The sequence below is a fragment of the Mesoplodon bidens genome, assembly GCF_964165515.1.
Source record: "Mesoplodon bidens genome assembly, chromosome: 2".
NCBI classification, from domain to species: domain Eukaryota; kingdom Metazoa; phylum Chordata; class Mammalia; order Artiodactyla; family Ziphiidae; genus Mesoplodon; species Mesoplodon bidens.
This window is the reverse complement of record NC_138177.1, coordinates 172330988-172352867: the sequence shown is the minus strand read 5'-3', so window position 1 is coordinate 172352867 and position 21880 is coordinate 172330988. Positions and strand designations below refer to the sequence as shown.

At 43.0% G+C, this 21880-nt stretch overlaps 1 protein-coding gene across 5 annotated transcripts in view; it reads right to left on the bottom strand.

Annotated features, from left to right (window-relative positions):
* The window catches only part of UBR4 (ubiquitin protein ligase E3 component n-recognin 4), a 127921-nt gene that overhangs the window by 80244 nt on the left and 25797 nt on the right, over nucleotides 1-21880 (bottom strand). For all 5 annotated transcript variants that reach the window (XM_081226735.1, XM_081226737.1, XM_081226739.1 and 2 more), the window contains exons 18-40: nucleotides 20081-20250; nucleotides 18518-18800; nucleotides 17536-17671; nucleotides 16502-16581; nucleotides 15873-16001; nucleotides 14907-15089; nucleotides 14647-14769; nucleotides 14323-14552; nucleotides 12869-12990; nucleotides 11771-11868; nucleotides 10375-10532; nucleotides 9167-9376; nucleotides 8205-8306; nucleotides 7787-7887; nucleotides 7339-7537; nucleotides 6777-6965; nucleotides 6293-6356; nucleotides 4602-4793; nucleotides 3762-3832; nucleotides 3524-3671; nucleotides 2868-3095; nucleotides 2030-2200; nucleotides 399-581 (exon numbers count right to left, since the gene is read on the bottom strand). In XM_081226735.1, the coding sequence (XP_081082861.1) occupies nucleotides 399-581; nucleotides 2030-2200; nucleotides 2868-3095; nucleotides 3524-3671; nucleotides 3762-3832; nucleotides 4602-4793; nucleotides 6293-6356; nucleotides 6777-6965; nucleotides 7339-7537; nucleotides 7787-7887; nucleotides 8205-8306; nucleotides 9167-9376; nucleotides 10375-10532; nucleotides 11771-11868; nucleotides 12869-12990; nucleotides 14323-14552; nucleotides 14647-14769; nucleotides 14907-15089; nucleotides 15873-16001; nucleotides 16502-16581; nucleotides 17536-17671; nucleotides 18518-18800; nucleotides 20081-20250 (3570 nt within the window). The remainder of the gene's footprint in view (nucleotides 1-398; nucleotides 582-2029; nucleotides 2201-2867; nucleotides 3096-3523; nucleotides 3672-3761; nucleotides 3833-4601; nucleotides 4794-6292; nucleotides 6357-6776; nucleotides 6966-7338; nucleotides 7538-7786; nucleotides 7888-8204; nucleotides 8307-9166; nucleotides 9377-10374; nucleotides 10533-11770; nucleotides 11869-12868; nucleotides 12991-14322; nucleotides 14553-14646; nucleotides 14770-14906; nucleotides 15090-15872; nucleotides 16002-16501; nucleotides 16582-17535; nucleotides 17672-18517; nucleotides 18801-20080; nucleotides 20251-21880) is intronic.

The window sequence follows — 21880 nt, the reverse complement described above, 5'->3', positions numbered from 1 at the left end:
GAGGGCTGGGAGGGCAGGAAAGAACTAACTAAGGATCACTGAGCCTTCCTATGAAGACTCTTCTCTCCCCACTTGTGTCCTCACAGTGGCCAAAATGGGAAAGACTGGGAGCCACGGTGTCCTAGGAAACCATCAGTCGCTGCCTTCGCCTAGGGGTTCCCACAATAGAGTGGGAATTAACTGTTTAGACTCTCTGTTCTAGTCACACTGGTCCTAAGTCTAATAAAGTAACTCAGGGTTCAAGTAGAAAAGTTTCTTGAGCTCTGTCCCTGAAGCTTTGCTGGAACCCAACAGACTTTTTCCCTGAGGGCCAATCTGAGTGTAGTCATCTATTTGTTTTGCTCAGCACCTAAGACAAACATGACCTCAAATGAAAGGGAAGGAAGTGGAGGACCCACCTTGCCTTTCTCGTGGCTGACAGCCAAATGCTGGCGGCGCCCATGAGGGGAGGAGAGCACACACATAGCCACCCTCCTGAGCACATGGGCGCTGATTAGCTGTCGAATAGTCTGGCCCTGGTCTCCGCTGTAATTCATCCGAACATTCTCAAAGGCACCTTCCTGGGAACCTAATGTGGGAACCTGGCAAAGAGGGAAGCAGAGAGAGAAGGCAGTAATAAGGCAAAAAAGATCAAGTGGATTCATACACATGCTATTCATGTGACTGAGACACTGCACAATTTAGTTATTCAAAAGCAATGGGACTGGGCTTCCCTGGTGGCGCAGTGGTTAAGAATCTGCCTGCCATGCAGGGGACAGGGGTTTGAGCCCTGGTCCGGGAAGGTTCCACATGCCTCGGAGCAACTAGGTCCATGCGCCGCAACTACTGAGCCTGCACTCTAGACTCCACGAGCCACAACTACTAAAGCCCGCACGCCACAACCACTGAAGCCCGTGCGCCTAGAGCCCGAGCTCTGCAACAAGAGAAGCCACTGCGATGAGAAGCCCGCGCACCACAACGAAGAGTAGTCCCCGCTCGCCGCAACTAGAGAAAGCCCGAGCACAGGAACGAAGACACAACGCAGCCCAAAATTAATTAATTAATTAATTAAAGCAATAGATTCCAATCTCTAATCCATAGACAGCTAGGTAAATTCATCAAAATTATTGTCAGTCCAATAAGAACAATGCAGTGAATGCTGCATAAAGCTAAACTAATACAAAGTATTCACTTTTAAAAAATGTTAAAACGCCTGTTTTTTTTTTTTTTGGCTGCGCCACATGGCTTGCAGGATCTTAGTTCCCTGCCCAGGGACTGAACCCAGGCCACAACAGTGAAAGCGCCAAGTCCTAACCACTGGGCCACCAGGGAATTCCCAACTGTGACTGATTTTTAATAAAATACCAGAATATATGTGTGTGTATTACCAAGTGATTATGTTTCCCTTAAAAGCAGTCACCTTGTGAGATCTATTTGTGTACCTCACTCATTTTCACACTTCCCTTCCGGAAATGCTGACACTTTACTTTCTACTACTTTACACAGCTGCTGAAGACTCCAGGCAGAGCACGCCAGGTGTCCTTCAGTCAGTGCTAAGCAGCAGGTGTAAAGTGGATAATGACTTACAATGTACAACCCAAGTCACGGGAGGAATTAAAGGAAGATTACCTAAAGGTAAACTTCGGCTATAAGCCAAAGAGGACAAGCATTATTTTTGTAAACAAGGTGAACCTTAGGGGAGAAGATACGATAAGGAGGTCTTCTATTTTACATACAGAAGAAATTTCTAACTATTATAATTTCCCCCAAATGTCGTTCCTCACGTCCAGGGCTCCACATATTTATGTGAACTAAAATGGAGACTTACTCACTGGGTTTGTCCGAATGACCTCTGGATTCCCTTCTCTGGAAGACACACCTCACATGCTGGTTTTCACACTGGATGTCACGGTATCTTAAATTCTAAGTTCTGAATGGCCAGGGGTTGACTGTTCTAAGGATACTCCTCAGAGTATCTAGCACACTTTGGCCTCTCAGTCAACGTGCTGGTTCCCACCTGCACATAACTCCCGGACCCGGACACACTCACCATCAGCTGGTCTGTCATCTCAACCACCTTGTCCACTGTGTGCAGCTCCCGGAGGGCCTGCTGGGCCCGGCTGCTGCTCCCCACAGCTGAAGCCTGCTGAAAGTTGGTCTGAATGGCATCCATGAGGAAATTGAGCATGTCTAACACGAGAGGAGCGAAGGAGAAATTGGCCTGAGAAAAATCCAAATACACAAGTGAAAAAAAAAAGAGAGAAAAATAATGGGTCATACTCATCACCACAATCTTGCTAGTAACTACCTACAGAATCCAGAACCCACTTTCCTCACTTCAGTTTGATATTCTAGCCCTCATCTCACTCTCTCCAATAACACTGGATTTGATTCCAGTCAATACGCTAGTGTGCTACTAACCTACAGTAATCTTCCTAAACCAGGGATCCCATGTCGATATCCTACTGCTTGAACGCACCCACCATGTGTAATTAGTTAACTTCTCCCCAATGCATCTAGAATGCCTCTAGTTATGTACCATCCTTAGGAAAACTGAGAAAATAATCGCTCAAATCATCTTCTGTATTCTGTGCTTCAGATGAGGAAGCCTGACCAAGAAAGTGTGCTCTAGAGTGTTATACAACTAAATTTACCCTCCCACAAATTTCCCAAACACTCCTCAGTCATAAATTCTTCCTTATGAAGTAGTGACTAACAACACACACTATTCATATTCCACTGTGGAAATCAGCAAATTTAGAGAGAGGAGAAAACAACCCCATGCCCACTAGTGGGGTCGTAAGGAGAGCCTGGTGCACTGATCGCTCGTGGCCCAGCTGGCGAGGCTCCGTGCTCTGGCCCCCGTGCTGGACGCCGCCCGAGCCCACCTGGTTCTGCAGCTCCTCCCGGCAGCCCTCCACTGTGCGGCACAGGCTGCTCTTCTTGGGCTTCTCTTCATCAGCAACCTTTCCGTCACTGATGGTGACTTTGGCCTTGTCAGCCGGGGAGGTGCTGGTGTGGCGCACGAGACTCTCTGAAACTCTGGGTTCACTCTGAAATGCTGACTCCTTCATGGTGGAGCTCATGCCGCTGCTGGGAGTTCGCTTCACTAGAGCCTAGGGACAGAAAACGTCAGAGGCCCCAAGTCTTGCCACGAGCATAGATGAAATACTGCCTAAGATGCTGAAGGAAAATCTGACCCAAAGGAGACACTGGCTAACCATTTAAAGATTATCCAAAACCCTGAATTCTGATCTTCACTGTATTCACCTAATGTCTGGTACTTTACCCACTTAGAGCAATAGGTCTTGAAATTGTGGAGGGGGTCTCTGAAAAAACTGCAAGATCTCTAAGGACACTGCAAGTTCTAATATTCTAAGTGAAGTGCGTAGGCCATGACTATATAGCTAATCAGTGACAACCAGAACTTAGTCCTTGACCCAGGCCACCATGAAGGTGACATGGGAATTGCCCAGTCTGGCTTAAGCATTTGTGTCACCAACAAGTCACCCTTTATAGCCAAGAGAATGCTCCAATCTCTCACCAGACAGCTGCCATCTTCCTTGGCTCCACAGTCACAGAAGAAGGATCCATACTTGGCATAGGAAATCTCATGATCCTTGTGGCACACCTTGGCACATACTGTGCACACACCCACCCCATCAACCATTTTGCAGGTGTGACAGTGGTACCTACGAAGAATGAGAACCAGCCAATGAGCCCAGAAGTCCCAACAATCAAGGCCCAGCAAACCCTCACCTGAAACGAAAAACTACTCTTACCAATGCTGGTTCATGAATTCTTTCTGAGTGATGGTAAAAGTGCACAATTTATTGCAAAGAGAATCTTCATCCTTCAAAGATAATAAATAGTTTTAATCAGAAATCATCCTTCTACACAGGGACCCATAAAAACACACCCTGCGGGGGCTTCCCTGGTGGCGCAGTGGTTGAGAGTCCGCCTGCCGATGCAGGGGACACGGGTTCGTGCCCCGGTCCGGGAAGATCCCACATGCCGCGGAGTGGCTGGGCCCATGAGCCATGGCCGCTGAGCCTGTGCGTCCAGAGCCTGTGCTCCGCAACAGGAGAGGCCATGACAGTGAGAGGCCCGCGTATCGCAAAAAACAAAACAAAACAAAACAAAACACACCCTACGGAGAGTAAACCACTGACGCATAAATGACCAGTAGAAACCTACTCCAATTGAAGATAGCTTGCAGGCTATAAATATGCTGCAATTTCAGGTGAGACCTTAAGGTTTTGTGGCTAAGAAAAAAATAAATCTTATGCTTTCTCTACAAGGGAGCTCACACCATCCCCATGAAGAACTCATCTTTGAAACTCCATTTTGGATGCAAAAACCAAGGAACTGTAGGACAAGTGCCTCTAGATGGAGGAAGGCATGTGCTTATTAAACGGTCCTTCCCCTAGGAGATTAGAGCCCTACAGCTTGCTCTGCAGGCCTGGAAAATCAGTCTGGCATTAGTCATGTAAGCTGTGAGAAAGCAGCAAGGGCTGGGAAGAGTTCTGAAGCTCACATGGGCTAGAGGGAGGGCCAAAGGATTGTTAGTGTGAGCTCTGCAAGTGCCAATCAGCCATGACCGTGGTGGTTACTTTACTTACTGAATCCTCAGCCTGGGAGTCTTCCTCTTCCACTGCCAGCTCCTCCACCCAGTCTGAGTCCACTTCAATGGCCCGCTCTTCCCCATCCACTGAGAGGTGACTTGGGCCTTGACCATTACTCTGGCTCAGGGCATTGGTGACATCAGCCAAGTAAGACATAATATGGCAGGTGCACTCCAGGACTATCACATGCTGTAAGAGAAGACCACCACACCATGGAAACTTCAGTTCTCCATATTCGATTATTATGTAACCTGTGTTTTCTCAAGCTTTTTCCAATAAAGCTCAATATCAAAGGAATAGTATAAAAGCAGAGAAGAAAAACAACATGTTTTAATTATCTATTTCCTCAGCTCTTAGCACTATGACGACATGTAGTTGGTCAATAAACTGTACTTAATCAGTGTGATTCATTTTTTCTTAAGCACAAAGACAACTCTTTAAAAATTTTTATAAAATGAAGTACAATGGAAATCAAGAAAAAAAAGTTAAAATGGAGACAAAAATCATTCAAGAAAAAAACAGATTGATACAAAGAACAGACTGGTGGTGCCAGAGGCAGGGGGTAGGAGGGTGGGCGAAATGGGTGATGGGGGTCAAAAGGTACAAACTTCCAGTTATAAAATAAATAAGTCATGGGGATGTAATGTCAAACATAGTGACTAGAGTTAATAAATACTATTGTATGCGTATCTGAAAGTTATGAAGAGAGTAGGTCTTAACAGTCCTCATTGCAAGGAAAAACAAATGTTGTTAACTATGTATGGTGATGGATATTAACTAGACTTACTGTGATCATTCTGCAATAAAAACAAATATCAAATCATTATGTTGTACATCTGAAACTAATATAATATTCTATGTCAATTACACCTCAAGAAAAAAGAAATAAGGCTATGTTAAAAGTATGAATAAGCTCTCATTGGCTTTTTTCCTGCTGTTTCCATTTTTGTAACCATTAGTGAAAGATGTTTAAATTACTGGGTTTTTAATTAATGAAGGAGGGGAGGAATAGCTTCAGAGATCAAGGGAAAATTTTTCCAGCAAATCACTACAGATAGTTCGTGCTTGCCTAAAGAAACCCAAAAGTCTGGCATCAAAGCCTCAGATTTCTAAGGTCCTTCACTCTGCACTCTTTAACAGTTCAGTGTGGAAAGGATAAAGATCAGCAAGATGAATGGTGCTGTGGTGGGTCAGAGGCCAGTTATCTGCTCTTAGCCAGTATGTCAGCTTCATGGGTTGGGTGGGGGGAGAAAATGCCTGAATGCAAGATTTCTGCCAGTTTCCACCCTTTTCCTCAGCACAGTGACCTGAACCTTCAGGTAAAGTAAACAATTCTAGCATCTGGACTGGAGCTGAGGAGGCAGACCGTAACTCCGTACAACACTCAGAGCACACAGTTCCAATGCAGGAGCAGGGGACAATTTCCCAGAGATGCCAATACCTAAAAATAGCAGGAATTCACCGTTTTAAGAAGGACTCTGTTGGATGTCTGTTTACCAAAATCTTTCCTTCCTATCACTTCTTGCCACCGAGAAGAGGCCTAAGGGCATGCAGTTAGCAATTACACACTTCTAGGCCTTTGAGATTATAGGCCTTATCCTCTGTAGGCTAGCCAGGGACAGAAACCAACAGGAAGGAGACTTCCACCTGGCCACTCCCCGACGGCTGCCACTCCTCACTTGTCTTACCTTTCCGTGCATTACATTGGCATTCAGTTTTTCAACCACATTCTTCTGTGACAGGTACTTCTTGCTGTCCCAAAGGAAAAAAAAAGAGGGGGGGGGGCACAAAATCATCTAAGGAATCAAAGAAAGGAAGCATCTTCACATATCTCGCATCCATTTGTGGACACTGAACGAAAGGCATTCTTAGAAAATTATGTGGGTAATCAGAAGTTGGGGGCTCTGTTCCTATCAGTGGCAGGTGGTACACTTTCCCCAAGACTTCTCCCAGGAATAATGAACAGAAAATCCTACTAATAAAATAATGAAGATTAAATCTAAACTGAACAGTTACTGGCTACTCCCTCAATCCCCAATAAAAAGGTAGAGATTCAAATTTCTTTTATACTCACTCTGAGCTACAGAAAATAGCCTGTAATTAATTATCCCCCTTTTCTCTAAGAGCAATGTTGTAACATACAGATGCGTTCCTCCAATTTCACCCTCTTACCATCTACTCAGCCAGTCCACAGCAGCATTATGAAGCTGAAGATGGCCAGCACCTTGACCTGCACTGGCCAGGGTAGCCATCACAACCATGAGTTCAGGGAAACCAGTCCCATCACCGTTGGCCAGCATCTCTGTTGCCATGGGGATCAGGGTGCCCAACAGCACAGCACACACACCTTCCCCGACTTGGCTGATAGAGAAGAAATAGCAAGTTGGTAAGCAATCAACAGGAATCTGACTGTACACTTCTAAATTTATAAGAGTAATTACGGAGTTTAAATTTAAACATTAAATGCATGACTATACACACTAAGCCCAGTTGTGGACTTGGGCTACTAGAGCACAAAACATTCATCCCCATTACAAATGACATGCCAAGTCACTGCAAAAGTTTTTCCATGGGAAAAATCAAGGAGAGCCACTAGATTCCCTGAGTCTATTGAGAGGGAGCTATGGAATCACTGAAAATGCTCACGACTGATTGCTGAAAGAAAGACAGCAGCAGTGATCTCACCTTATCTCTGGGGCCGTTAGAACATGTGAAATAAATGCAGGTGCCCTACCTGTTTTCCCGAACAATGTACGTGGTCAACAACTGTAGCAGCTGCCTGTTCTCCTGGATCACATCCAGCTGATCGGAATCTTTGGGGGGCGATGCAGTCATGCGGGTGAGCCAGGCCTGGAGACGCACAGGCTCCACGCAAGCCAGCTGTGCCAGGGAACCACAGAGATGCAGAAGGCTCGGGTTAGGGCTCTTCTCAGCTGGAGACAGACCGAGAGGCGAAGGTCAGTGAAGGAAGGCAGGGGGAAAGGAAGGAAGGCGCAGACTGTGAGCAAGGAAAGGGGGAAAGGCTCCAAGGAAGTTTTTGACTTCCTTCCGAAGTATCTCTGAGGGATTCTCTCCACATGTTAGCATTTTCATGCCATAGTTATACTTGGGCAGCAGATAGGCACAGTCATTAGCTGGACATCAAAGTTCCCTTAACAAGATTACTAAAAGCTGTCACTCACTCAGCTGGAAGAGTTTGGTGAAGAATTTCAAAACTCGGTTACAGAATTTAGCAGAGAGGTTCTCATTGGCTGTTGCCATCATGATCTGCACAAGTTCTCCACTGAAAGGCAGGAGGGTAAAAATGGAAGAATCACATTAAGCTTCACATAAAAGGCATCCATTTCTATTTCTTCACAATCTCATCCCCTCTAGGGGAACTGGTCATTTGTGAGTCAACAATGCCAGGTGTTCATGAAATCAACCCCCTCCACCAATAACCTCAAGGAGCCAGCAGTTAACTGAAGTCCTCCCAGAGGTGCAAACACCTAAGCACGCTTTTGTATTCCCTGAGAAAGAACACCCAAGTCAACATAGACAGGTCCCTACTTCCAGGAGATACTCAAAAATGTTCACTGAGGAGAACAAAACATAGCTCACCTGTCAGAGAAAAAGTCCTCCATAGCTTTACGAGCCTGGCTGCTTTCCAGTTGCTTTTCCAAATATTGGAGACATTCCTCTAAGATGGATTCATCCAGTCCACTGAAAATCCAAAAGAAAAATTAACTACCAGAAACAAGGCTGTTTCAATGTCCTCCTAATCCTGACCTTTAAAAATCCAAAGTCTGTTTACGGCTACACCTTTTGAGGGCAATATTCAATTTTGTTTTGTCAAAGCTTAGCATAAACCCTGGCATACAGTAGGTGCTCAATAAATTTTTGAGGAATCAAACTGAAATAAAATTTTAAAATTCCTAAAATCTGAGATAACTGATGTAGTCGATGGCTAAGAGTTCCATTAAGAATCACTGCTGTTATTTCAAACTGTTAGAAAGAGGAAGGAAGGGAGGGAAAGACTGAAGGGGGGAGGGGGGACGAAAGAGAAGTGGGGAGGGAGAGAAAAAGAAAAGGCAGCCCCTGATGAAAACCCGGATTCCTCAACAACAAAAAGGCAGGAAATTCCAATACCTGGAACCCTTTATCTGTACAGTTCTCAGTGGGATAAACCTGTAACTTATTCACCTGTTCTGTAAGACTCTCCTACATCAACATGGCCTACACTATCAAGGTCAAACAATGCTATGAGACCACCTAATTCCACAGGACACCTATCTCAGAAGCATGGCTACAAAAATATTAGAAATTTTATCATGCTCCTTTGTACACTTCATCACACCTAGTACAGCATGTTTTATTCCTAAGAATTAATCACAAAAGAAGATTCCAAGTAACATTTCATGCGTGTCCACAAGAACACAAAATGCACACAAGTATAGAACTTTCTGTTAAAAAGCACAATCATAATCTAATCATTAACAACATAAAGAAGCCAGTGTTGGTACATTGCATTGATGGTAGCAGGAGGTCACAGGAACCGGAGGCTCCTCCCCAATCAGGCTCACCTATTGGGATCTGCATGATTAGCCAGAATGTTGTAACAGCCAGTGATTAGTTTCTCATAAACGCGAGCCAAGAACTCATCAGACTCTGCAGGGCCCAGGATGCGCTCCAGAGAGTTGCTACTGATCTCAGCGACACTCTCAGTGCTCGACTCCAGGAGAAGGGGAAGCAGGGTCCGAATGACCTGTGGTGGGTTCATCTCATCGGACCAACTTCAGCAAAGAAAACAGAACCAAATTCGTGAATATACTCCTCTCAAAAGCTGCGAGGGGAGGAGAGGGCAATCTACTCGTTTACTGAGAAGGGCTTTTTTCCTTTGATGGTTGTTTTTTACATAGGTATAATCATGCAACTTCATGGTCTCCTTTCTCATTATTATATCAGAAGCTAAAATCACTCCCATATGAAAAGTCCACTTATTAAGATGTTAAATTAATACTATAAGATGTATTTTATAATATTTAGAAAAGAAAATTAACTGAAACCTAAACTAGTAACCCTCCCAGACAACCTTTCTAGAATTCCCAGGAATCTGGATCACTTTTTTTTTTTTTTTTTTTTTTTTTTGCGGTACATGGGCCTCTCACTGTTGTGGCCTCTCCCGTTGCGGAGCACAGGCTCCAGACGTGCAGGCTCAGCGGCCATGGCTCACAGGCCCAGCCGCTCCACGGCATGTGGGATCTTCCCAGACCGGGGCACGAACCCGTGTCCCCTGCATCGGCAGGCAGACTCTCAACCACTGTGCCACCAGGGAAGCCCTGGATCACTTTTAAGGCAATGAGATATAGGACTTTACCCGTGACCCATGTACAGGAAAACAAAATAGTCCCTCCACTGGCCTGCCCTTAGTCTCCACGATGGCAGCATCTAACTTCCGCAATGAATCTGGAGAAGCGTGACTTCAAATACATCACTGTCACCTTGAAACTTAAACCCAGAGGACCTCCAAATCACAATATGGTTGAAAACCAGCATGCCTTTTCTGGAACACACTACACAGAAGGAGGGGGGAGGTACTCGGCTGCCCTTCACATCAAAGCCAAAAATCATTCTAGGTAAACATTCATACTCGAAGGCAACAGGCTCTCTCTGCTATAGAAGCAGGCAAAAAAAGTATTATTACGCAGTTATTAAAACTCTCATTGTCTTCCCTTAGCTATGACAGAATACAGGAGTAGAGAGCACTTAGGGCTACGTAAAAGGTACTCACACTATAAGATCTCCGGTCAACCTGACCAGTGAGAGGAGGGTGTGCTTCAGGGAAGCAGCCAGGGGCAGACTCTGGCCACAAAGAGTCCCCAGGTGAGCGGCCTGCACGGCACTGATGTAACTCTCAGAAGGGATGGTGTCATTGGCAAAGGCATTGCGCTGAAAGGAGGCAAAGCAGACATCAACGGATAGACCATCTATCTCCCAGGACCAAATTCTTACGTGAGAAAAAAGAAACCATGATGACATAACCAAAGACCCCACTGAGATTCACAGACAGTGACTCTATTCAGTATACACTCTTATTCATCCTGGGAAGGAAAGTGGGGTGGAGTAAAGGAAACGGTTAACAAATTCTAGTTAGCACAAAGTCGAGTTAAAATTTAAAAGTTAAAGTTAAGCTAAAATTTAGTTAGTACATAGTTAAGATACCCAATACCACTTTTCAAATAATTAGAATATATTATATTTAACATTAAAACTATGTTTGTTTGCCTCTAGTAACTGAGAAAGATCTGGATTTTACAATGCATCTGGGTCCGCATTACAAATATCTTAATTACCCTTGCATGATAGCTCTGGGTGATGTAAACAGAGGTCACGATTACAAAGCAGGGATAACTAGATTATAACACTTGGCTTTTCCAAAGAACTGTAATAACGCAATAATCTGTTAATAGAGGTAATCTGAGTAGAGCACACAGAAAGATCAAGGAAACTAACAGAGGACTCAACAGCCTTCCAAAAGCCTAGAGAACTTAAAAGCTACCCCATAAAATTATGTATGACAAAAGGAGCAGGTTCTTGACACATAACCTAAAAAGGAAAGGAAACGGTTAACATTTACTGAGAATTCATGTGACAGATAATGTGCTAGGCACTCTACATTTAATATCCTTAATATTTACATCCCAGTATTTAGCAGATGAAGACACTGAGGCTCCTAGTAGTTGACCCTTAAGTACCACAGGGGTTAGGAGTGCTGACTGTCTGTGCAGTCAAAAATCCATGCACAGCTTTACAGTCAGCCCCCCGTATGTGCAGTTCCACATCCACAGATTCAACCAACCACAGATCATTCAGTACTGCAGTCCAGATTTAGTGAAAAAAATCATGTGTAAGTGGACCCATGCTGTTCAACCCTGTATTGTTCAAGGGTCCACTGTAATAAAGCAGTTATTCTATAAACCAGTAACAGACTTCTTATTCTTAGCAAAATGATCATATGAGTACCATTTGAGTAATTCAAGGCCTTGATTATTGATTCAGCCATAGCAAGTACTACTGCAGCATATTAAAATCTCTTGGTAGCTAGTTTAAGCCTAAAGAGTAAGAAGAGAACATAGAAACAGAACAGTGCTCCTAATTTCTACTCCTGAGAACAGACAGACGCTCACCCAGGATCCAATGTTTGGAAACTCATTGGTGTTGATGTTGTTCCAGGATTCACAAACAGCCTGCACCGAAGATGGTAAATTCTGAACCAGTGTTGGACCTGGAGGAGACAGAAAGGACAAGGAATCATCGTGAGAGAAAGAGAGAAAGAACGACACACAGCATTTTAAAAGCCAAGCCCAAATGCAGAGAGAAACACACCACAGCCCAGGCTGTCAAAATAATTACTAAGACAGCTTAGATGGGTATTTATTTCAGTAGCAGCACTATGTCCAAGAACTTGCTAATTGCTTAACAGCTAACAATCTCAATTGTAAGGTTTTCATTTCCCATCGTATTCACTTTCTAATCTTGCAAGTAAAGAAGACAACTGAATAAAAGATGCAAAGTGAGAGCAAGTCACTACAAGTCACTATTAAACATCTAGACTTTCTATGAATAGGTATCACTCTGATCTCTTTTCTACTTAACACAAATCTTGAGGGCAGGGATCATTAATGCACATTAAGAACAGTATTCAAAGAAGTAATGGAATTAAATTTCTAAAAGTAAGAATATCTGAACATTAAAAGGGTCCTTGAAGCTTGAAATTCAGGAATACACAAATGCCTGTAAATTTTAAAGGGTAACTATTGCACTTAACTCCAATCCTGCTCAAGTCCTTTTGATTCCCCATCCTAAATTTCGATTAGATCATTCCTAACACAAGGAGGAAGTTCTCCCAAGCACTAAGCAGTAGCTTGCTAGTCTTCCTGATCTCTATAAATGAAAAGAACAAAGGTCTTTGCCAACAGCGAAATAGCCTAATGCCTTGGAACCAACTTATCTTGGTTTGGATCCCAGCTCTGCCACTTGCAAGATGTAGGATTTGGGCAAATAACTTCTCTAAGCCTCAACTTCCTAATGAGTAATGGGGGATAATAACAAAGCTTACCTAATAAGGTTATTGTGAAGACCAAAACAGATAAACCTATGTCAATGCTTGACACTCAGAAAGATTCCAATAAGTGATAAATGCAGTAGACAGGTAGAAAGGGAGAGAAATAGCACTACTAGTCATACTAGTGTTAACAGTCTTATTCAAAAGCACATTCACTTACCCAGAGTGTTCGCCTTGCACCTACTAGAGCCAATAGCCAAAACAGCAGCAAAGCCGTGCAATTTCTCCTGGGAAGGTTTTTCAGTGGATCCCTCTTCATTAAAGTTCTGCAGCAAATAGGCTCTGGAGAAAAAAATAGGCGGTTATGTCAAAGCTGAAGGAATCTAGTGCCATTTTGGTTAGGAAAAACTAACCCTAGACAAATCAAAAAACCTTTATCTCAGTTGGGTCTCCTAAGAATTACAATGGGTAATTGTTTCCCAAAGAATATGCCATCCTCTGAAACGCTTACAAAACTCAATTCCAGGACATATCTACCACACTCTTCCTGGCCTCAGAAGACTGGCAACGTATATACTAAAGGCTCTGAGAAGTATTATTTTTTTTTCTTTTTTAAAAAAAGCACTTCCTAAACTAATTTGCCCAGGAACATGTATTAACAGCTCAGTTTAGAAAGTCTTAGCCTGATGGGCCAGATTAGAGCCTAGACACTCTCAAAGGGCAGTGACTCAGTCAGCTTTGCTACCACTGTACCCCCAACACCTAGAAAAGTACTTGACATGTAGCAAACACTCACACTTGTCGTTCATAAGTTTATTGCTCATATTCGTTCAAAAATTTTGCCTCAAGCAATAGTCCTCTGTCTACTGCAAAGCATTCACACTAAGACATTAGTTAAGTTTTACAACGATCTAAGTCCCGTTCACCATCAACGCCCCATAAAACAGGAACTGAACAGTGAAATCCTACAGGGACCAGATAAAGTAAATGAGCTTAAAGGGTCCCAGTGAGAATGGCTAACGAGAAGCAGCCAGTCCTTAGCTGCAGTTTGTTACCGTCATGTGGGAAGACAGGCCCAGTTTTGCCAGTTCTTCTAAAGGAAGAAAAGCCAGAAATCTTGACTTGTGAATAAATTCCCAATTTTTATAAATGAACTCTAAAATATTTAAACATCATGCAGAATAAACAAAGCAAGTCTACAGGGTGTGTAATTTGCAATCTTTATTATAGAAAGGGCTGGGTTTCAAAATACTCTCTAGGGGACTTCCCTGGTGGTGCAGTAGTTAAGACTCTGTGCTCCCAATGCAGGGGGCCCGGGTTCGATCCTGGTCAGGGAACTAGACCCCACATGCATGATGCAACTAAGAGTTCGCATGCCACAACTAAGGAGCCCGCCTGCCACAACTAAGACCCAGTGCAACCAAATAAATAAATAAATATTTTTAAAAAATACTCTCTAACTCATTAAGAAAAATTTTTCTCTACCTACATACCATGAAATTTAAAGAGCTTCATCTTAGTAAATAACAGAAATGACAGTGTTTGGAAAAATTACATTACCTTTCTTTGTACCCTACAAGAAAAATGCTAGAAAGTATTTAAAGATGAAAGTAAACCACCCAAGCATCTACATTCCCCCATCTCCGACATCTCTGGGCAGGCAGCCCATCACACCTAGTGAATGACGCGTAGGTGTCAATGAGTTGCAGTGTGGCTGGAAGCAGGTTCTTGGTGATCTCAGATGACTTATGAGGATCGGTCTCGGCAGCCATCTTAGAAAAGTGTTCATCCAGAGAGACCTGGACCTTCGAGATAGCAGCGTCGAGGGTGTAGATGGACTGCAGACTGGGAACTTCATGGAGCTGCAAGATGGTGGTACAGTCGATGCTACAGAAGGATGAGATCTTTAAAAATACACAAGATATTAATTAGTTGTAGCAAAAAAAAAAACTGTGACATAAGCCAAGTTCTATCATTATGGACCTCAAACTTCCATACCTGTCGAGCAAAGTATTCCTCTACAATTTCAACGTCGTATTTCACTGAGCTGCACTTGCTGGATGCCAGTTCTAGGAGAGAACCAGCATGTTCAGCCTTCATTCCCTGTTTGATAAGGTGGTCCTATTTACAGCAAGAAAAAAGCGTTCAGGAGATCAATACAGACAGTGTCTAAGGCTTTCATTAGCCTTAAATTTAAAAGTTCCTAGAAGTAGAGTATGTTGGCTTTGAATACTCCATAGCAGCAAGCCTTGTGGTACCTTTATCCAGTTGACATAGGAGCTGATCCGGAGGCGGGAAGACCACCGCAGAGTGTGTAGGATGTCACATTCACTCATCTCTGGCGAGTTCATGGCCAACTGGTTCATGTAAGTCTTTGATGGTGGCAAAATCCCTAGAATCCTCCACAGTATCAAGAAGTAATATTGAAGGGCACAGGCCTCCTGGAAGAAGCAAAAAGAGCAATCACAGAGGTAGAAGCCTCTGGTATTGCCTCAACAGCTCCCTAACAGTAAGAATTGTTCCAAATTCAATTTTCAAAGCAGAACTGAGATTTGGCTCTCAAGTCTGCTCACCAGGTCTTTCTAGAGAATACACCCAAAGCAGAAAATGGTAAAACGCACATTTTATATCTATATAAAACTTGTTCCATATTCTGCACATTTTATATCTATAGAAAACTTGTTCCATATTCTGCACATTTCACATCTATATAAAACTTGTTCCATATTCTGCACATTTCACAGGCCAAGAAAGCAATTCTGAGACAACTTTGGCTCCCCAGTAATTCACCAAGTTACTGAAAGAGAGCAAGACATTCTCCTCAGCACGCCCGCAATCAGCTGGCCCTTTGCCTTAATTGCTCTTATGAGCTCTACAGGCACGAGACACATTCACAGGACCACAGGAAAAGCTCAAGTGTGAGGCTTTCAATATCATACAACAACCAGCATTCACAGGAGATACAGAACTTAGGTGACGCTTACTCTCAAAGTCACATTCTTCTAAGTGTTAGCAAAAAAATGCAAAAATTAGACATAAAAAATTATCTCTAAGGTGAACATAACCCCCAAACTAGATAGAAATAATGAAGTATCTAGTCAGTTTTGCAAACGGATATCCAATAAACTGACTAGATGCCAGAAGGAAATTTCTGGTAGACTGCTACCCAATCATCAAACATATCCCAAACTCTTCTTAATTAGCCCAGGTTTCCACGGTCTTACCAGGGCTGTTACATTCTTGTTCTCCTTTCTCCTGACTGTATCAAGCTGGGATCCAGCCGCCAGTAAGGATGTCAGTGCAATGTAGAGCTCATCGTACTTGACAAGCTTGGAGTAAAGAACACCACATGCCTAATATCAAGAAAGAAAGACAATCGTTTTTTCTTATTTTTTGAAACATCTTTTTCCTACTACCCATACACTACCACTTAAACTCAGGATTGACAAAATAGCTCACTCCAAATATAGTTATTAATTTCTCATTGCAGCATGATTCCCACTTAGGGACCAACTCAGTTTATGGATTATTGTGAGCACACAAGTGCAGGCTTTAGAATGAGGCAACTATTTTGTCCATTAAAATAGCTGCATGTGAAAATGCTAACAGAGATAGTCTTCAGGAATAATGTATCAGAGGTGTCAACCGCCAGGAAGGACGTCCCCTACCGCCAAACTGGAGCCCAGTGAATAAATCTCAAAACAACACTTTCCTTTTAGAATAAACTCAAATCCTAATACAGACCAAATTCCCTCATTACAAAAAGTTAAGTCACTCCCTTTCCCCTGATAGACTGATTTTGGTAGAGACCACCTAACCAACATGTAAAATGGGATTTTTAAATTCCTGGTACCACAGAATCAAGTCGGTTCAAATCATCCTCTGAGGCTTCTGGGGACAGGACACAGTAGAATCTGGGTTGTGGGACAGCATCTGAAAAACAATGTGCTTACTGAAAGAATGGTTTCATTCTCAAGTCTAACAAACATGAAACATAAAAACTAAGAAAACACTTTGGACCAGGGTTTCCCAACCTTGGCACTACACATTGACATTCTGGGCCAGATCATTCTCTGCTGTGGGAAACTGTCCTATGTTTAGCACTATCCTGACTTCTATCCACTGATTGCCAGTAGCACCCTCCCAGTTGTGACAACCAAATGTCTCCAGACATGGCCCCAGGGCCCATTTGCGGATGGGGAGGACAATCATCCCCAGTTGAAAACTTCTGCTCTGGGAGTTAACTTCTGCTCTATAATCACCAAGTTAATCAACAAACTTGATGATTGTATCAAACTTGTATCATTAGACTGACTGCCTTAAACTTAAATGCTGTTTCCCCAATATCAAAGGGACTAACTACTAAGAGATCCCAATGATAATAAATTCATACTAGAGCTTGATGAACATTTCCACCAAATACACTTTACATCTAACAATCCTCAGATGAAAGCAAACACATGCTAAAATGAACACAAGAGGCACCTTCTGAAAAGTATGGACCACTGCTATGTGAGAAACACTGGAGAGAATGTCACAGCTCCCACTGTCTGAAGATCCTGACCCAAAGAAATTAGCCTGCGGGTTAGAACCATGTCCCTAAGGGAAAATTAATTCAATCACCCAGTGTGGCAGGAATACACATATACTGCACTCTATGGCCAGAGGATTCCTAATTCTCATGTCTCAATGTTTTTTGCTTTTAAATAGATGCAGGATATGCAAGAGTCTGTTTCCACAAGAGTTTTGAATCTCTAGGTATCTGCCACCCACAGGAAGGAGACTAAACCGATGACCAAAGATCCTCAAGGATGCCCCAAGCTCCAAATTCAACCCTTCCAGTGAAAATCAGCAAGTCGGTTTTTTATTGACAATCTTCTTTCTGACCTGATGAAAAATGCTTAGACCAGTTTTCTTCTACTTCTTTGAACCCATGATAGAGAGGGGTGGTTGCCCGGCGGCTGTTGCTGTCCTGGGATCCATTCACCCACCCAAAAGGCGGACTAAGCAGGTTATGTTGCACCTTTTAAAACACAAATACTCAAATTAAGAAAGATACACAGTCATCATTCTGCTTCTCACTCCAGGCTTGACATTAGATCGGTACAGCAAAGTTTGGGAAACTTATAAACCAAAACAAAATTTTAGATTTTACTGTGACTTCTTTTGGGAAACATCTTTTTGCTGGAGTATAAAGGGAATAGTGCTCAATGAAACATTTGAAGAAACGCTGAATTCTTTTTTTTTTTAATTTTCTAGCAGCCATAATTTTTTTTTTGGGGTGTATTAGTTTCTGCGTTTTAACAAAGTGAATCAGTTATACATGTACATCTGTTCCCATATCCCTTCCCTCTTGCGTATCCCTCCCTCCCACCCTCCCTATCCCACCCCTCCAGTCGGTCACAAAGCACCAAGCTGATCTCCCTGTGCTATGTGAAACGCTGAATTCTTAAGTGGCCCTTCCATCCTCATTTTGGATCCCTGCAACAAAGGAATTTACTAATCCATAAAATTTACTGCTCGACCATCATTCAACCACTAGTAAATACTGAGGCCCGACACACACGGCACTGTGCTCGACACAGGTAAAGAGGAGTAGTTCAAAGAAGGACACCTGTGAACAGAGCCTATGAGCCAATTTTAACAAATGCATCAAATCAAATAATCTACACTTATCACTTCTGGCTAAACATAAACTGTGGGTGCAAAGACGTAAGTCCCAGGGGTCACCTAAGGCTAATCAAACACACCGCAATGAACACTTAAACCCTAAAGTGAGCAGGTCATTTTGGTTTGGAGCATGGTAACTTGAGAATAATTATGCTCTCAGTAACAGCTGTAAAGCAAAAAAGAACGTGTTCATCTGTACCTGCTCAAACAGATACACAGGGGCTTTGGAGTACTGATGAAGCAGATAATCAAAGATCAAAAGCAGGCGAGCCAGGATGAGAGGCACAGAGCGCGTCTGGGCATCCATGTTGGCACTCAACTCCTGGATGATCTGCACAAAAAGGGTCAATATGTCCCGCCGGCCTTTCTCAGAGAAGTTGTGGAAAATGAGGAGGAGCAGCTGCAGGTGTTCTACATTCAAATCTTCCGTCTCACCGGGCACCACCCCTTGCAGGGCATTCTGCTTCATTGTTGACAAAAACCTACCACAGAGGAAAGGAGACATGTCTGGTGAGGAAAAGTCAGAACATCCCCCAAGAGTGACAATGTCCAATGCCGGAAGAGTCCAACTTCTTAAATTAAGATAACGAATTAAGGAAGACAAGAAGCTACATGTAATGAGAAGATAAAAACTAAATCTTGGCAACAAAAAAGCCAGATTTGGCCACAAACACGTTTTCAAGACCCTTCGGCAACATTAACCATGGCCACAGTGGTGGTAACCCCCACGCTGCCATTCCTGACAATTCTGAAAAGAATTACAAGTTCTCCAAAAAGCAGCTTTTTTTTTTAAATTAATAAATCCGGGCAAATAGAAGCAATTCAGTTACTTTTTCCCTATGATTTGATTCTATAGTTTAATTCTCGTTTTGAGAATTTATACTACAGGTTAAAAATCACTGCATGATAACAGTCAAAATTAACTCTATGCACTTAAAAAGCAATTTAAAAAATTGTACTATTCAGAGAATTTGTGAGAAAAGCTTTTATGCAAAAAAGGAATGAATGTAGCCAACTATTTCCACTGCCTTTGGCTATTAGGAAAGAGATTTGTATTTTAATAAGGGTTTTGCTCCCCACCTCCCCCTGGCACCCACCTTCCGGCCTTTTTGCAAGATTCCACCAGGAAAAATATAGTGCATATCTGGCATTCAAGGGGGTTTATAATTTCTCAAATCCAGCATTAGAGCTATTTGATCATAGAATGATGAAGAGGAAAACAAAGCCGTTTAGGAAAACAAACTGCTTTGAAGACTCCCAACCATGTAAACAAAAATGGCAAATATAGGTCCATCTAAAGAGGATTTAGATGATTAATGTGAGCTTCCCCCAAGTAAAAAAATGCTTTAAAAGTTGTCCAAAAAAGACTGCAAGTCACTCTAAGTGGTTTCATGTTGAAAGCAAAATAACCATTGAAAGCAAAATAACCAAAGACAGAGCTGGCTTCCCTGTTCCCTCTCTTTCAAAAAAAACCAGGTCAGGATAAAATTGGTTACGTTCAGGATTCAGGTTCTATCTCATAATTGCAACCAAATCCCCCATGTGCTAAAGGAAGATTCTATTTCCAGACTGTAGTTTATATACTTCTGTTGTTTAAACAGCACAACTCCTCTCAAATCCCATCGGAAACACACTCCTCCACCCTTGCCACTTTAAATTTATCATCAGAGTACCACCCCAGAGTCACAGATGAACTACAAATAAGTCAAACAAATTTTAAAAAGCAGCCTTCTCCGTGGAGCTTCTAGTTAAGTTACCTTACCTGTCCCAAACTTTAAGGCATTCAGGGACATCCGGGTCACCGTGAGCGCCGGCTTTATGTTGCCAGATGAGCAGGAGGCGTGAAAGCACAGACAGGCTTTGAGGATGAATGTATAAGGGCCAAGGGCCCTCAGAAAAAGGAGCCACTCCCAGCTGCTGCAACAGTGTATTCTAACATGAAAGACATACAAGAGACCATTAGGGAAAAAGGCAGGGGATGAAGTCAACAGGTTACTAATGCTCTCTAACGTTACTTTTTAACACTGAAAGGAATACTTTAAAGAAAGAAAGACACAGAAATTCAAATTCAGAAGCAGTTTGCAAAAGGTCATTCACACATGAGAAAAATATAAAGGAAAAATTATACTGATTGAACCCCATTAACAACTATAGTTAATTAGTGTCAGAAATGGGGTCCCCTTGGGCTTCCCTGGTGGCGCAGTGGTTGAGAGTCCGCCTGCCGATGCAGGGGACACGGGTTCGTGCCCCGGTCTGGGAAGATCCCACATGCCGCAGAGCAGCTAGGCCCGTGAGCCATGGCTGCTGAGCCTGCGCGTCCAGAGCCTGTGCTCCGCAAGGGCAGAGACCACAACAGTGAGAGGCCCGTGTACCACAAAAAAAAAAAAAGAAATGGGGTCCCCAAAAAGGAGACGTGCACGGAGACAGCAGAATCATGATAAGTTTCCAATGGATACTGTGCCTTTGAAAGAAAACTTCTTCAACAACTGTAATAGCTAACATTTTTCTTTCATAATCAGTTACATGCCACAAACAACAATCCAAAGGGGGATTTCCAACAACTTGTAAGTCCAACAACTTCTAGTAATAGTATTAGCAGAGAAATTTTGCCTCTAAGATGTCAAGGCATCTAGAATTAATCAGGGTTGTCTTTGCCTCCAGTTGTGGCATGTCTTTCAAATGAGCTTTACTTTCAGCTTAGTTACCTAAGCTGCAACTTATCTCCTCAAATACACACACAAGCTGAGCAGGATGCCAATGGAAAACCAGACAAAAGCCTGCTTTCTCACTTGGCTTCAGAAAACACAAATCACGGTTACCTCAGGATACAGGATAAATTTCGAAGTCTGCCAAATTAAATTATATTCTTATAAAACATCCCAGAGAGGGACTTCACTGGTGGTGCAGTGGTTAAGAATCCGCCTGCCAATGCAGGGGACACGGGTTTGAGCCCTGGTCCAGGAAGATCCCACATACCGCGGAGCAACTAAGCCCATGCGCCACAACTACTGAGCCTGCGCTCTAGAGCCTGCGAGCCCCAACTACTGAAGCCCACGTGACTAGAGCCCGTGCTCTGCAACAAGAGAAGGCACCGCAATGAGAAGCCCACGCACTGCAACAAAGAGTAGCCCCCGCTCACCACAACCAGAGAAAGCCCGCACGCAGCAAGGAAGACCCAATGCAGACAAAAATTTAAAAATAAATAAAAAATCCTAGAGGACCCTATTCCTCGAAGACATTCAAAAAGTCACAGATATCATGAGTAGTTCCCAGGTACTGGGGGGTTCCCCTAGGCTAACTGCTGTACAGAGACCATCACACTAAATGCTCAGAGCTACAACGTCAGGTGGGGTGTGCTCCACTTCACTGATACGGGAAACAGAGCTCAGAGTGGCTGAAGAACATGACCAAAGCCACAAGATTACCAAGTGACGAAGCAAGGTTTATCTCTAAAACCTACATTCTTCATCACTATGCTCAACACAGCCATAATGACTAACTTCTCAATTCCTGACTCAAGAAAACAATTTAAAAAATAAAAAATAAACATGCCTGAGCTATA